The sequence below is a fragment of the Zonotrichia albicollis genome, chromosome 4 (assembly GCF_047830755.1).
Source record: "Zonotrichia albicollis isolate bZonAlb1 chromosome 4, bZonAlb1.hap1, whole genome shotgun sequence".
Classification (NCBI taxonomy): domain Eukaryota; kingdom Metazoa; phylum Chordata; class Aves; order Passeriformes; family Passerellidae; genus Zonotrichia; species Zonotrichia albicollis.
Genome location: NC_133822.1, coordinates 37,850,351 through 37,862,834, shown reverse-complemented (window position 1 = coordinate 37,862,834; position 12,484 = coordinate 37,850,351). Strand labels below are relative to the sequence as shown.

Sequence of the window (12,484 nt, the reverse complement as noted above, 5' to 3'; positions counted from 1 at the left end):
TCTTTTTTGCTTTTATAGCTGGAAAAAAGCCTATGAGAAATAATATGCAACTGAGTGCACAGAGAAAGTTACTCATTGTGAAAATATGACTCCATCCCCACAAAACACTTGTAGGAAATGGCTTTGTCTCTCAATTCTTTATCTTTGTAAATTATTTGCAATTTTTGTCATTCCATTTTGGCAGGAAGTGACTTGTGAATCCCAGAAAACAGGAAGAAAGTTTTTCTTTTAGATGGTCCTTATAATGCATGTTTCTTTTAGGTCTTCTCATACATTTCAGCTCACAAGTTAAAAATTGCTGGCTTTCAGACATTACTCTTTACACAGTCTGTCTCCTTTATTCAAAGATGCACACTCTCATTCTGTAAAAAAACCTTGGAAATACATTTTGTTTTCACTCTGCTTTATTCAGTCGATGGGGAGAATGTTCTTAAACCTTCAGAAGCAAATCTAATTGCTACTCCAAACATTAACTCCAGGTTCAGGTCTTTCAAAAGGAAATGTTGTCAATTCTGAGTTGCTTGTGCTTTGAGCCTCATCACCATAGAAATTCCAGGGCACTTCTACATCCTTTGCCTCAAGACTTGTAGATGCAGCAGGTTTCGGAAAAGAAAAGGTTGTCTGCCTTTCAGTAGATGAAAATTGTATGTTGCCATTTTAAGAGGATATGTCCAACGTAAAGGATGTCTGTATGTCTTTGAAGGTAGTGTATTTTAACCATAGTTTTTCACTTCTGCAGCTATGAGTCCCTGGGGAAAGGGCCTCAAAATGCAAATGAGGAAGGATCTTTAACCTAGTTAAATTCAGGGTCCTTCCCTTCCACCCTGTCTTCTTGCAATATTTTTTCTATCTAAAGATACTTTTTCTAACTCTCTCCTCAGAAAGGTTATATATTTGTGTGGTACCTGAAATATATGCAGTATGTGACTCAAACTGTCATTTCTCTGATAAGTAGTTAGCTCCATTTTATTTTCTGTGAAATCACCGCATATACAAGTTGCTAGTATGCAGGATACTAAGTGTGAAACTTCAGATATCAGAAAAAGAATTATTTCTAAGAAACTGAAAAGAAAATAAGATTCTTAGTTTGAATGAACACCTATTTCAAGGATTTTCAAGTATTTCAATTATTCTTGATGGCCTGAAAATGTTTTCTTGTAATGTGATGCTAGAATATAACAAGACAAGAAATGCCAGCCTCACTGTAGATGTCTGTAGCTGGAAAAAAAGGTTTTGGGGGGAATGAACACTCTCAAAAGCTGTCTGGAAAAGGATGAGGAACAATAAGAAAAAAAGTGACATGTAACAAAGGGGGGGAAAAACTAATATATCTAAACTTCTCAATGAAAGAACAACAAATATAACTGAAAATTGTTGTAGACACAGAACAGTGCCTAAGAGTAGCTTAAAAGACTGACTCCTTTTAGGTAAATCTGCAAATTTTTTTTCTGCTTTTTTTCTTGGCTTAGTTTGGTTTGGTTTGATTTGTGGTTATTTGGGGTTTTTTAGTTGTTCTTTTGTTGGGGGGTTTTGGTTTATTTTGTGGGGTTTTTTTTGTTTTTTGTTTGTTTGTTTGCTTGTTTTGTTTTGTTTTATTTGGTCTTTTTTGTGTGTGTGTTTTTAAAATAAATAAGAGTAATGAAAAAGTTGTTAGGGTGAAGTGTCCAAACTGATTAAACAGCTTCAACATCATAAGATATGTTAAATAACTTCTTGTCTTTGGCACCACCTGGCAGTTGATGCAACATCTGGCTTCATCCCTGCAGAGAAGATAATTAGGCTCATAACTGACCCCCAAATCAAAAACAAACAAACCAGCACAAATTAAAACAGAAAACATTGGATGCATAATAATTATTAAGAGACCCAAACTAAACAGAGTGGCAATGTGGGTAAAAAAATTTAATGAGAAGGACAGATTGGATGTGGCTTTCAGCAACCTACTTAAGAGGAAGGTGTCCCTTTCTATTTCAGGGTTTGGAACTAGGTGATCTTCCAGCCTAAACCATTCTGTCTTGTCATACACGTGTGTCCAGTATGGTCTGAGCACTTTGGCCTTTTTTTGAGAATGCAAGATTTCTCCACTTAAAAAACCTGCTTCCTGTGATACTGGGGTGATTAATCTACTGTACAGAACCACCTGACCTTACCAAATACTGATTGACAGAAAATTTGTTTGTAACAAAACCCCAATAGGTGCAAAAATACAAAGGCTAGGCTACTTGGAAGCATCCCCTCAAACTGGTAGCCAAATTTTATCCAGGTAAATCCACACTGGGAGCAGACATTGTTTCCGGCATCCACAAACAAGTTGCTCGTAATGAAGTTAATTAGTAAACTATACAACCCCTGGTCTGTGTCACTCCTTTCTAATCTTAAGGAAAGTTCTCACAGTGAACAGGACACAGACAAAGCAGAATTAAGAAGAAGTTTTATGTACATGTAGACTTTAGGAGGTAAAAAAGGAAAAAGAGGGAGAGGAGGACTGTGGCACCTTAAGGAGAGTACCTTTCATCAAGAAATGGGCAGACTGAGCACAGCCTGAGGTAGGATATTGCCATATTCTCCCTTAGATACTTTTGTTATCTATTCTTGCACTCTTCCTTGAAATTGTAGGATGCTAGTAGACTTTTTACACCAAGTGATCTTTAAAAGATGCACAAATAATTTGTTTGGAATTAAACCAGGATTTTGATAATGGCTATGCCATGGTTTCCAAATTACCTAATTCTGGATATTGTTATTTTATTATGTTCCTTCATGAATAATGAAGGAGAGCCAGAGGTTCATATTTTAAGCCTGCTTAGAATTTAGTTCTCTTTGTTGAACTTTATATTAGTGGAACAATAACTTCTACATTAAAATGTGATCTTATTGTAATTTCTGTAATATTCTGCATAAAATCATATTTAGCTTGCCCAAAATCTCAGTATCATTCTGCAAACTGAAAACAGTTTCTTTATTCCTGCAAGGAATATTTCTACAAGTCAAATATTTTTGAAGCTTCTTGTAAAGTATTCTGTGTAAAATTTAAAGTAACAAAAGTAAAACTCTCTAATAAGTTTCAGTTGCAAGTAGAAAAAAATATTTGTAAAACAATGATCATACACATGTGAAGGTTTCACTTTGTTTTTAGTAAGCTGTCAATATTTTTGTAAAAGGTTTTAATTGAAAAATACTTATTTACAAAATATAAGATTTGCAAATATAAAAAATATTAAGATGTAATTAACTTAACATTTGTGTGTGCTTAAATAGTCTTTCCTTAAAAATCTGAATGGTATCCTTCCAAAAGGAAAAAGATAAGTGGTTCAAAATATTTAAGACCATACAAAATGTCGGTGTAGTCCAATGAGCTCATTTCTGATTTCACTTTCACTGCTTATGCTGCTGCCACTGCAATGATTTCACTGGGCTGCTCATGCTTTAGTTGCATGAGACCAGTCTATGCCAGATCTCTATTAATATATATATATATATATATATATATATATATATATATATATATATATATATATCTGGAGAAAAGCTTATGTACGTTCTGCTTGGTAAGATAAGATTACTGTTCTTCTGTGATAAGAAATTATTTAGTCCAGACTCGCATGTACAGGTTTACAGGTGTGTCATGCTCAGGTCTACTTAAAACAAACCAAATCAAAACCAAACAAAAAACCGTCAAAACTTCCAGCTAAAGTGGGAAAACCTACATAGTGGCAACCTAATTATCTTCAAAAATTACACTGGTCTTTGAGCACTTCCCAAAGCTTAAGCTCTTTTACATAAAACAAAGCCATGTTCTCTCAGTCTCTCTCAAACTTGTCTGGTTTTCTGGTTTTCCTTTTCCCTTCCATTGCTCTGATCATGGACTCAGTTCAGCTAAATTGTTTAAAGTGTCTGGTGGAAGGAAAAAGGAAGTGATATGGGCTATTTGGCTTTTTTTCCTTTTTTAAACTTAATTAAGACTCTTTTTTTGTTGTTTGTTTCCTTTGGAAGCAGAGTAGAATTAATGATTGGGAAGATTTTTCTAAACATACTTGTAACCTAAATGGCTCTACAGTTGTTTAAATAAACCCCCAGTATTGTCTCAGGATGTGCTGCAGTCCTTTAGTAGCTCTGAGTTTTTCAACAAGCCCTGATATTTTTTTCTGTGGAAGGAATGTCGCCTTCTCTTCTTGCTCTTTCAGAGGCCCAAGCAGTTCAAGAGGCTGGTACACAGCTTTTTGTGGAGTTTCCTGTGTATGTCAGAAAGCTAAAAATCAAGTCTTTTCCTTTTAATTTTGGGATTGTCCCACTTTCTTTTAGCAAACTCAACTAATCAACAATGAGCAAATGAAAACTTAGAATTCCACAGTGAACAGATTCCTTTCCAAAGAGAGACTGAATGATTGTGTATACCACAATTAACCCCATATTTACCATCATCAAGGTGCCTGAGGTACCTTGACCAGTCTTCTCCGCAAGTGATAGATACAGATAAAATACCACTCATTAAACCTATACTGGATATGAAATCTTTGCTGTCCTCACCCTTTACTTGTTTCATCACTGCTGTGGCTGGCAGGTATCAGTGACAGTCTGCATCTGATGCATGAAGTTGTAATGTCACTTCCAGGCTCTTTCATAGAGTCCCCAGATGCCCTCTGTGTGTCCATACTGTGTTTAAATGGCATAACCTTGGATTCAGGGAGTGCCCTCTGCTACTCTGCTTCTGCCACTGCAGCACTTGGTGCCCTGGCCTCTTCCAGAGCCACAAAAAGCAACCATAATTAAACTAATTGCTGGTAATAAAGGGCACCATTATTCTCATTTGGCTTTGTGTCACCTTTATCCAGACATACATCTCGCTGCTTATTCTGGAACTGGGACCTCAACGCTTGTGATTGGCAAAGATGTGCTGTGGGCAATAATAGAAAAGCCACAAAAACCCAAAACACTTGCATGGCTTCTGCAGCATGGTAAAACAGGAAGGGCAGAAAGCTGCAGAGCATGAGTGTGAGACCTTGAAAGTGAAAAAGCCAGTGTAATTAAAAGATCAGTTTCTGACTTTAACCGAAGTGAGACAAAGGAGAGCGAAGGATCCCTCACAATAGATTTCAATTATTTTTGTCATTACAGATGTTCCCTGTTCTTAACTGTTTAGCATTTCTTCATTGTTTTTGATTCCTCACAAAAGAAGGACATTTGTCCATGTTCAATTTTATGTCAGCAAAAATGTTTTTGGAGTTCTTCTGAAGTACTGTTAAGTGATGTTCACCAATGAGCATTAATCTATGATTTTCCTGTAAATACTGCTGTTGATTCAGATAAAACTGGACTGATCATCTTCCTGGAAATAGGCACTCTTTTTCTCAGACTCTCTTCTTGGAACTATTGAAGGAATTGAGTCAGAGTTTTCACAAAACCACAAGATGTGGCCCCCTCCAACAGTAAATAAGAAATAGTTTGCAAATAACTTTTAAATTCAGCTTTTCAGTTGTTTGATGGGGACTGGATTTTACCTACACCATCCAGGGACTGCTAGATGTTGCTGTGCTTGGCATACAGAAAAGAAAAGAGGGTTCAGTTGTCTGCAATTTAAAATATGGTATTTCATGAGCAAGGTTAAGGTAACCTCCAGATACCGTGTTGATCCCGACAGGAAAGGCTGCCACACCTTGTGCCACTGCCAGCTCTGTTGCTGGGTCAGGGGTGACTAATGCTGGCTTACAGAGGTGCTTCCCATGAGAGCCTCACAGCTGCACTGAATGGCACAGGGGCTGGGCACCAGGCTGCCGAGGCTGGATGGTGAGAAGGTTGTATTTCATCACTTACATTAGGAATATCTTTCTTGTTCTTTCCTGGTAACCTCGCCTTCCTATTTCAGGCTCTTCTTGAAGGCTTATTTCATGTTTTCAGTCTTCTAATTAAGCCTCACCCTTGTCATTTTTCCCTAGTGAAGTTTTTGTCTGTCATGATGTATTCATTCACAATTGATACAAATTAGCATGATGTTCGAGTCTTGATTTAACCTTCACCAATACCATCGGGGTTTTTGCCATTTGTTTGGATTTCTTTCATTCTGCTTTTAGGCCTAACTTGGGTTGTTAACTTCTCTGGGGCGGGGTTGCTCTTTCTAATAAACTGAACAATTATATGGTTACCTGCAATATTTTTCAAGATTTTTTAATGTAACTGCCAGTGCTGGACATTTCCACCAATTATAAAGGAGTGTTTGAGAATTAATAAATTATTTTTAAAACTTCTTGCCGTGTATTTGTGTAGCAAATCTGAGTTTAGATAATGCAATCTTTGTGACTGGTTTTTGAGATACATATCTGGAAGCGGAAACTTCTCTGATAACTAAAATTTCATGGTAGTAATAGAAGTTGGTTTTGCATTATTATTTTCCAGGTGTCCTTTCAGAACCAATGAGTTCTCCAGTGCAAGAGGCAGATGTGTCACCTTATGCACAGTACAACAATGTGCCATTTCCTCAAGTTCAGCCTCAGATCTCATCGCCACCTTATTACTCCAACCTAGGCTTCTACCCTCCACAGCATGAGGAATGGTACTCCCCTGGGATGTATGAACTCAGGAGGTTACCCTCAGAGACCTTTTTCACAAGGGAGACAGAGATAATGGACATCCCTGCAGCCAAAAAGCCTAGACTGGGCCACTCCACGGGAAGAGTGAAAGGAGAAGAGCTCTGTGTGGTCTGCGGTGACAAAGCCTCTGGGTATCACTACAATGCCCTGACTTGTGAAGGATGCAAAGGTAGGGTGAAATCAGCTAATGGGCACAGCAGCTACTCAGGTTTTTTGGGTTTGGTTTTTTTGTTGTTGTTGTTGTTCTGTGGGCTTTTTTTTACTTTTCTTGTTAATTTTGTCCAAATCATTAAACATACTAGAGATTTGCACGTGTGTACCCTGTTCTGCATTTCCCCCGAGGCAGACTGGCAGTGTCTCCTACCATTGCCCTATGGTTATACAGCATGACAGACCAGCCTCCAGCTCTCGAGCACCATTAGCTTTTGGTGAACTGAAGGACAGCTTTCCCTGGAGACTGGCAGCCTGGCTCTGCTCTCTGTGGAAGCTGCTCATGCCATTCTCTGCCTCTGGAAAGAATATGCCCATGGAGGCCCCTGGGAGCTGAGTGCTAGGCTGCCCTAGAAAATAGCTAAAACCAGCGCAAGTGCCTCATGTAGTGTGCATTGAAGGGAAGTAAAAGCTGTCAGCCCCTACCTGCAGGCTGTTCCCAGGGACTCTCTTTCCCCCAGCTCCCAAAGGATATGATGGGTGTCTTCAGGTTTGTGAAATTAAAGGATTTCTAGTTCTATACTTTCTTCTCAGGATAGCCCCTATCTGTAGGGAGGGAGCTTCCTCAGGAAGAAGGTTGTATCTGTAGGACAAACATCTTGCTTCTTAGAAGAATATTATTCACATATTATTATCAGGATAAATGTGATGTAGAAAATCATTACTGTCATGGTAAACATGATTGTCAGATATTTTAGCAGAGAGGGACAAGAGATTATGTCAACTATCATACCTGAAGAAGTATAATATACCTGTGACAAGGCTGAGGTACATTATGGCCAGAAAAATAGTGCCCCATTTTTTCATCCTGTTCCGCCAACAAATATTTCAATAAAATTTCTGTTTTATGGATAAAGACTAAAGCATAGTCATTACCAAATTGTTCAAATATCTTAATGTGGAATTCATTGTTATAGAGAGTGGACCTGGACCTAATGTGTGCTTTATATATCACAGAATCATTTGTGAGGGAAAAACAGATCGCAAGAGTTGAACTCTCAAAACATTAATACAGTCATGGCTCATGCAGTTTATTTCAATAATTCCAATAAATAAGAGATTCATTTATTTCTGCTGCCTGAGTGAATAGTCTCTGAGTCAAAAACTGTGAATTAACTCATATTAATGCTGTCATTATAAATCAGGTTAAACTCAATTTTGATGTGACAATTCCAAGTAATGATACTGTTAAATTAATTCTGTTAGTAAGCTGTTCCTCCTCTTTATTAACTGCAGTATTTAATGGGTGAGAAACTTTTCAAAGACTTAAAATTATAAACTTTGAAATTTGTATAAAATATTTCTGGAAGAGAGGTTAAAGCTATCAGGTATATATTCAGACTAAAGCCCATAGTGAAAGGAAAAGTGCATCCCCTGCCCTACTGATTCAGTTTGAATCACTCTATATAACCATAATTTTACTGCTTTATTGGGATAATCCATTTTATGTTTTTGTTCTGTTTCATGACTGCAACATCAATTACAAAGAATAGTACCCTTGATCAAACATAGTAAAGGTTGAATTACTTAAAGATAATGGATTCTGTTTCTACAATAAATTTTAAAGGTGACTAAAGTACCAGCTGATTCAGTAAAGAGATGTGCTGAGGACAGTAATTCTGTCTGACAAGGCAAAGCAGATACTGTGTTTTCTAGATCTCTTGATCATTCTTGTTATCTGTGGAGTTTTTCACATGGGTATACATTACCTTCAAAGCATGGAGACCAAAATTAGGCTCGGTGCTTCAGTTGTGCTCTTATCAGTGCAGTATAATAACTACCTCACGTGTCTGTGTCTTGAACCTCAGATGAGATTATCCCTCCTTTTTGCAACAAGACTGCTAATTCATGCTCAATGTGTGCCCAAAATAATATGCAGGTCTCTTTCTGTAGGACTAGTGCTCACCTTGGAGCACCTCTGCTCCATTGATGCAGTGAATGTTCTTATTCAAAGGAATGAGCTTCGCAAATATTTTTATGGGATTCAATCCCCTGTGATGAATATGCTAATTTTTTTTTATTATTATTTCTTTCATGAGTAATGTATTCAGCAACACTTTCCATTCTCTTTGGTTTTCTTTCTTGGGCAGGCGAAACAATATTAGGATCTTATCTATTGTCCTTATGAGAATATTCATCTGAAGATATTGGCAGGAGTATATATTGATATATATATATGTATCTTAATATATTGTCATCCATAAACAAATATGTATGAACTATTTCATTGGTATTTTACATAATATTTACAGCACAAGGAGCAATACACTGTGTTTAAACTTGCCACTGTGGAGATCATTTCTGAAACAATCTTCGCAGACTAACATCAAAGACATTCTAGTACAGCCTCAGCCTGGACAGTTATACTGGGTTTTAAGGGCTATTGCTAGATGTTACAGGACAAGTGTGACATAATGTTGTGCTTGTTTAATTAAGCCACAGAATGAGTTCTGTTGAAACAAAAAGTGTCCATCTCTGAGATCCCTTTCAACCCCAGCCATTCTATGACTCTATGAAAAGCCAGTTACACATCCCCTCCATGCAGGCTTGCAGTAGGAGTTTTTGCAGTATTCAAACCACTCCTATGCTGCTTGATGTGTCTCACACCAGACTAGAATTCTTCTTGCAAAAAGGGTCTCTCTTTAATCTTCTCCTTACACTAACACCCACCATGGGGGCATGGGGCAAAAAAAACGCCAGAAGATGTCTTGATGGTCTGACAGAGCAGAGCAGGTGCTTTGTTAGCAGCTGTGAATTTCAAAAACTTTTAAATTTAAAACCCTTCAGGATGCCAAACAGAGATATTTCCAAAGCTTCCATCTAATCTTTTTACAGCTTCCCTCCTTCAACTTCCATAATTTGCATGAGAAAAAATCAGCATCAGTAACATTGGAGCAGCTCTACCATAATTAATCATATTCATGACTATCTCAGAACAAAGCAAATTCAACATTTCCAGCCAACTTGAGCTTTTTGTAATTTGGTGAGATCAGATAAAAATTAGACTGTGCCAGAAAAACCTTCAGCTTTTGGGATTGCTAACCCTTTGTTAGTTTAATAGATGTTGTTTCAGACTTACCCTTAAATTTTAATAAAACTCCTCCTGTTATAGAAAGTCACATTTCTGGCAGTGTAAATTAATTTTAAATTTAAGTAGTGAATAATATATACAGAAATTTCATTCATACCAAAAGCTAATTTCCAAATTAGTTATAAAGAAATCTGTTCATAAAGACAATGATTCAATAGTCACTTCACAGAAAACTGAAGCAAGAATAGAGTTAAAAGTAGTGTTTGCCAAAAAGAAAAAAATTATTTTGCTTTTCATTTCAGATAATTTCACCTTTCTTTTCAAGAGAAAGTATTTGACTCCTTGAATATTGTTGGTTCCTAGCTTTTGCATCCATATTTTTGCCTTTTTCTTTCTTGTATTTCTTAAAAAAAATATTTATCAATTTTTTCTTTCTTCCGTCATGAAGTAAATGCACACCTTGTGAATAGATTAAGTGATAGTCATCAGTCTTAGAATGTTATAAATATTTGTGCAGAGCTTTTCAGCATTTACTACTAATTAATATATCATAAACAATACAATTTTAAATTTGCAAATAAAACAATAAATTTTATAAAGCAGTTGCAGTTGCTTTTAACTGACAGTGAGAACTGACAGCTTAAATCCAGGCCTTTTTTCCTTCCCTGACCAGTAAATGGTAATGTATTAAAACCATGTGAGTGATGAATAAAAATAATGCCTGAGGCTTCTGGAGGCTCTAAGTAATCTGCATTTCAAAAGAGACTGATGCCAGTCAACTGTATTTGTTTGAAGAGCAGCCAATAAAACACACAGCATGGAAGAGATTTCAAGCAGGAATTACTGAAGATTCAGAGAAATGCCAGATTTTTTGTGACCAGGTAGTGGAATTGTTTTACTGGTTGCTACACACCAGTGCGTGGAAGAGATTAGGCAACTATAAAACCACGGGGCAAATTTGGGAAATTGCCATCTGACAATGCACAATTCTTGAAACAGACAATTCTTCAGATTCACAGCTGAATGTGCTCTATGATTTGATTATGGGAGACTCGCTGTTATCTGGTCCCTCTTTTAGTGCATTAGAGTGTCAGGTTGGAAAACAATAGTTTTACTGTGCCAGGCAGTGGTGATAAGAAAGCAAAAGCTTTTTGAATAGCTCTGGTTAATATAAATGTACACAGAGCTCTAGTTTGAAGTACAGTATAAATCAATGATGTGGCAGCAGAAGCTCCCAGGAGTTTATTTCAGAAACCTGCCCTCACATGGGGAGGAAAACTGATTCCCACTGTGGCTGATGCTAAATAGTTTCTGCCACGTGAAGGGCAATGTAAGAAGATTATATTGGGACAGTGACTAACACTAAAAATTCAGGAAACTTTGACAGCAAAGATTCTGTTGCTTTGTGATGACCCTTATTTATTCACATTTATTATCTTGTCTACCCCATGTTTTGCCCACGGTGCCGCTCTCACAGATGGGCAGCAATCAAATAGGAGATTTGGACAGACTTAGGCAGGGTCCTCTCAATTTTTTGTATCAGTTGCTATTTGCAGCTATAACTGTGCAATTTTTGAGTGAATACAGTGACAATGCCAGTCGAACTACCTGTGCAGGTGAAATTAGGTGACTACTTAACTCATCAAGTGGACAATACTTAGTGAATAAGGCTGGAGGATCTCGCAAACAGGGGCAGAGGCCACATGTACGATAGGCAGATAGAGTGCAGCTTCCTTATTAAACTTGGGGGTGGGTGAGCAGAGCAGTGTGTGGAGCTTCTGTTGCTCCCAGGAGCAGGGGGAAGGGTGAAGAATTACTCATCTCTCTTTCTGCACATTCTGTACATTTTGCACATTCTGCACCTCAAGAGACTTAACAGACTAGCATTCTTTTCCACTGGCTATTTGTATGGTATCACCCTATGGCTCTAGTGCTGGTGCTCAGCCTGCTAGGGGCAGGTTTCAGATTTGGGTCTGAATTTTCCCAAAATTCACAGTTACAGGACTTTACTTTCGACTAATGTCTAGTGCTTGGGCTCATTTTTTAAATTATATGACTTGGATACAGTTGTCAGTACAAGTATCCAGATTTTAGTCATCCAGGCACTGACCTAAATTGTTGATCTGATGGAACATGCGTCATTTCAGTGCAGATGGAGGTGAACATCACCTTGATGACTTTCCTTCTGAGTGTTTTCTTTCATCTATGTCATTGCTGTTTTGTGCAGGATTCTTCAGGAGAAGCATCACAAAAAATGCAGTATACAAGTGTAAAAATGGAGGCAACTGTGAGATGGACATGTACATGAGGAGAAAATGCCAGGAGTGCCGTCTAAGGAAATGCAAGCAGATGGGCATGTTGGCTGAATGTATGTATACAGGTATTTGCATCGTGCAGTCAGAGGGTGCATTAAACACTGGGTTTGCTTGAGTAGTCTGGTTTTGCCAAAGTTATAAAAGATGTCAGATGGCAGGTGGAAGATGTATGAAAGAAGATGCTGTGCCTGTGCATCAAACCCTGTTGAAAGACAAATGCACTTTTAAGCAATGGGATTTAACTGGTGGTCAGGGATGCGAGGGCATGAGAGGTGAGCAAATGGTGAAGGAAAGCCAGTCCTGCACTGGATGACAGCTCTTAGTCAGCTTGAGTGGGAAGGAGC

At 37.7% G+C, this 12,484-nt stretch overlaps 1 protein-coding gene across 4 annotated transcripts in view; it reads left to right on the top strand.

The window, feature by feature from the left end:
• Positions 1-12,484, top strand: part of NR1H4 (nuclear receptor subfamily 1 group H member 4) — a 36,283-nt gene that overhangs the window by 7,129 nt on the left and 16,670 nt on the right. The window contains exons 2-4 of one of the 4 annotated variants that reach the window (XM_074539554.1): positions 5,639-5,792; positions 6,391-6,753; positions 12,053-12,205. In XM_074539554.1, coding sequence (XP_074395655.1) covers positions 6,408-6,753; positions 12,053-12,205 — 499 coding nt within the window. In that variant the 5' untranslated portion in view covers positions 5,639-5,792; positions 6,391-6,407. Of the gene's footprint in view, positions 1-1,643; positions 2,547-5,638; positions 5,793-6,390; positions 6,754-12,052; positions 12,206-12,484 lie in introns of those variants that run through there. The other 3 variants (XM_074539555.1, XM_005480718.3, XM_014271095.2) reach the window with 3 other exon arrangements.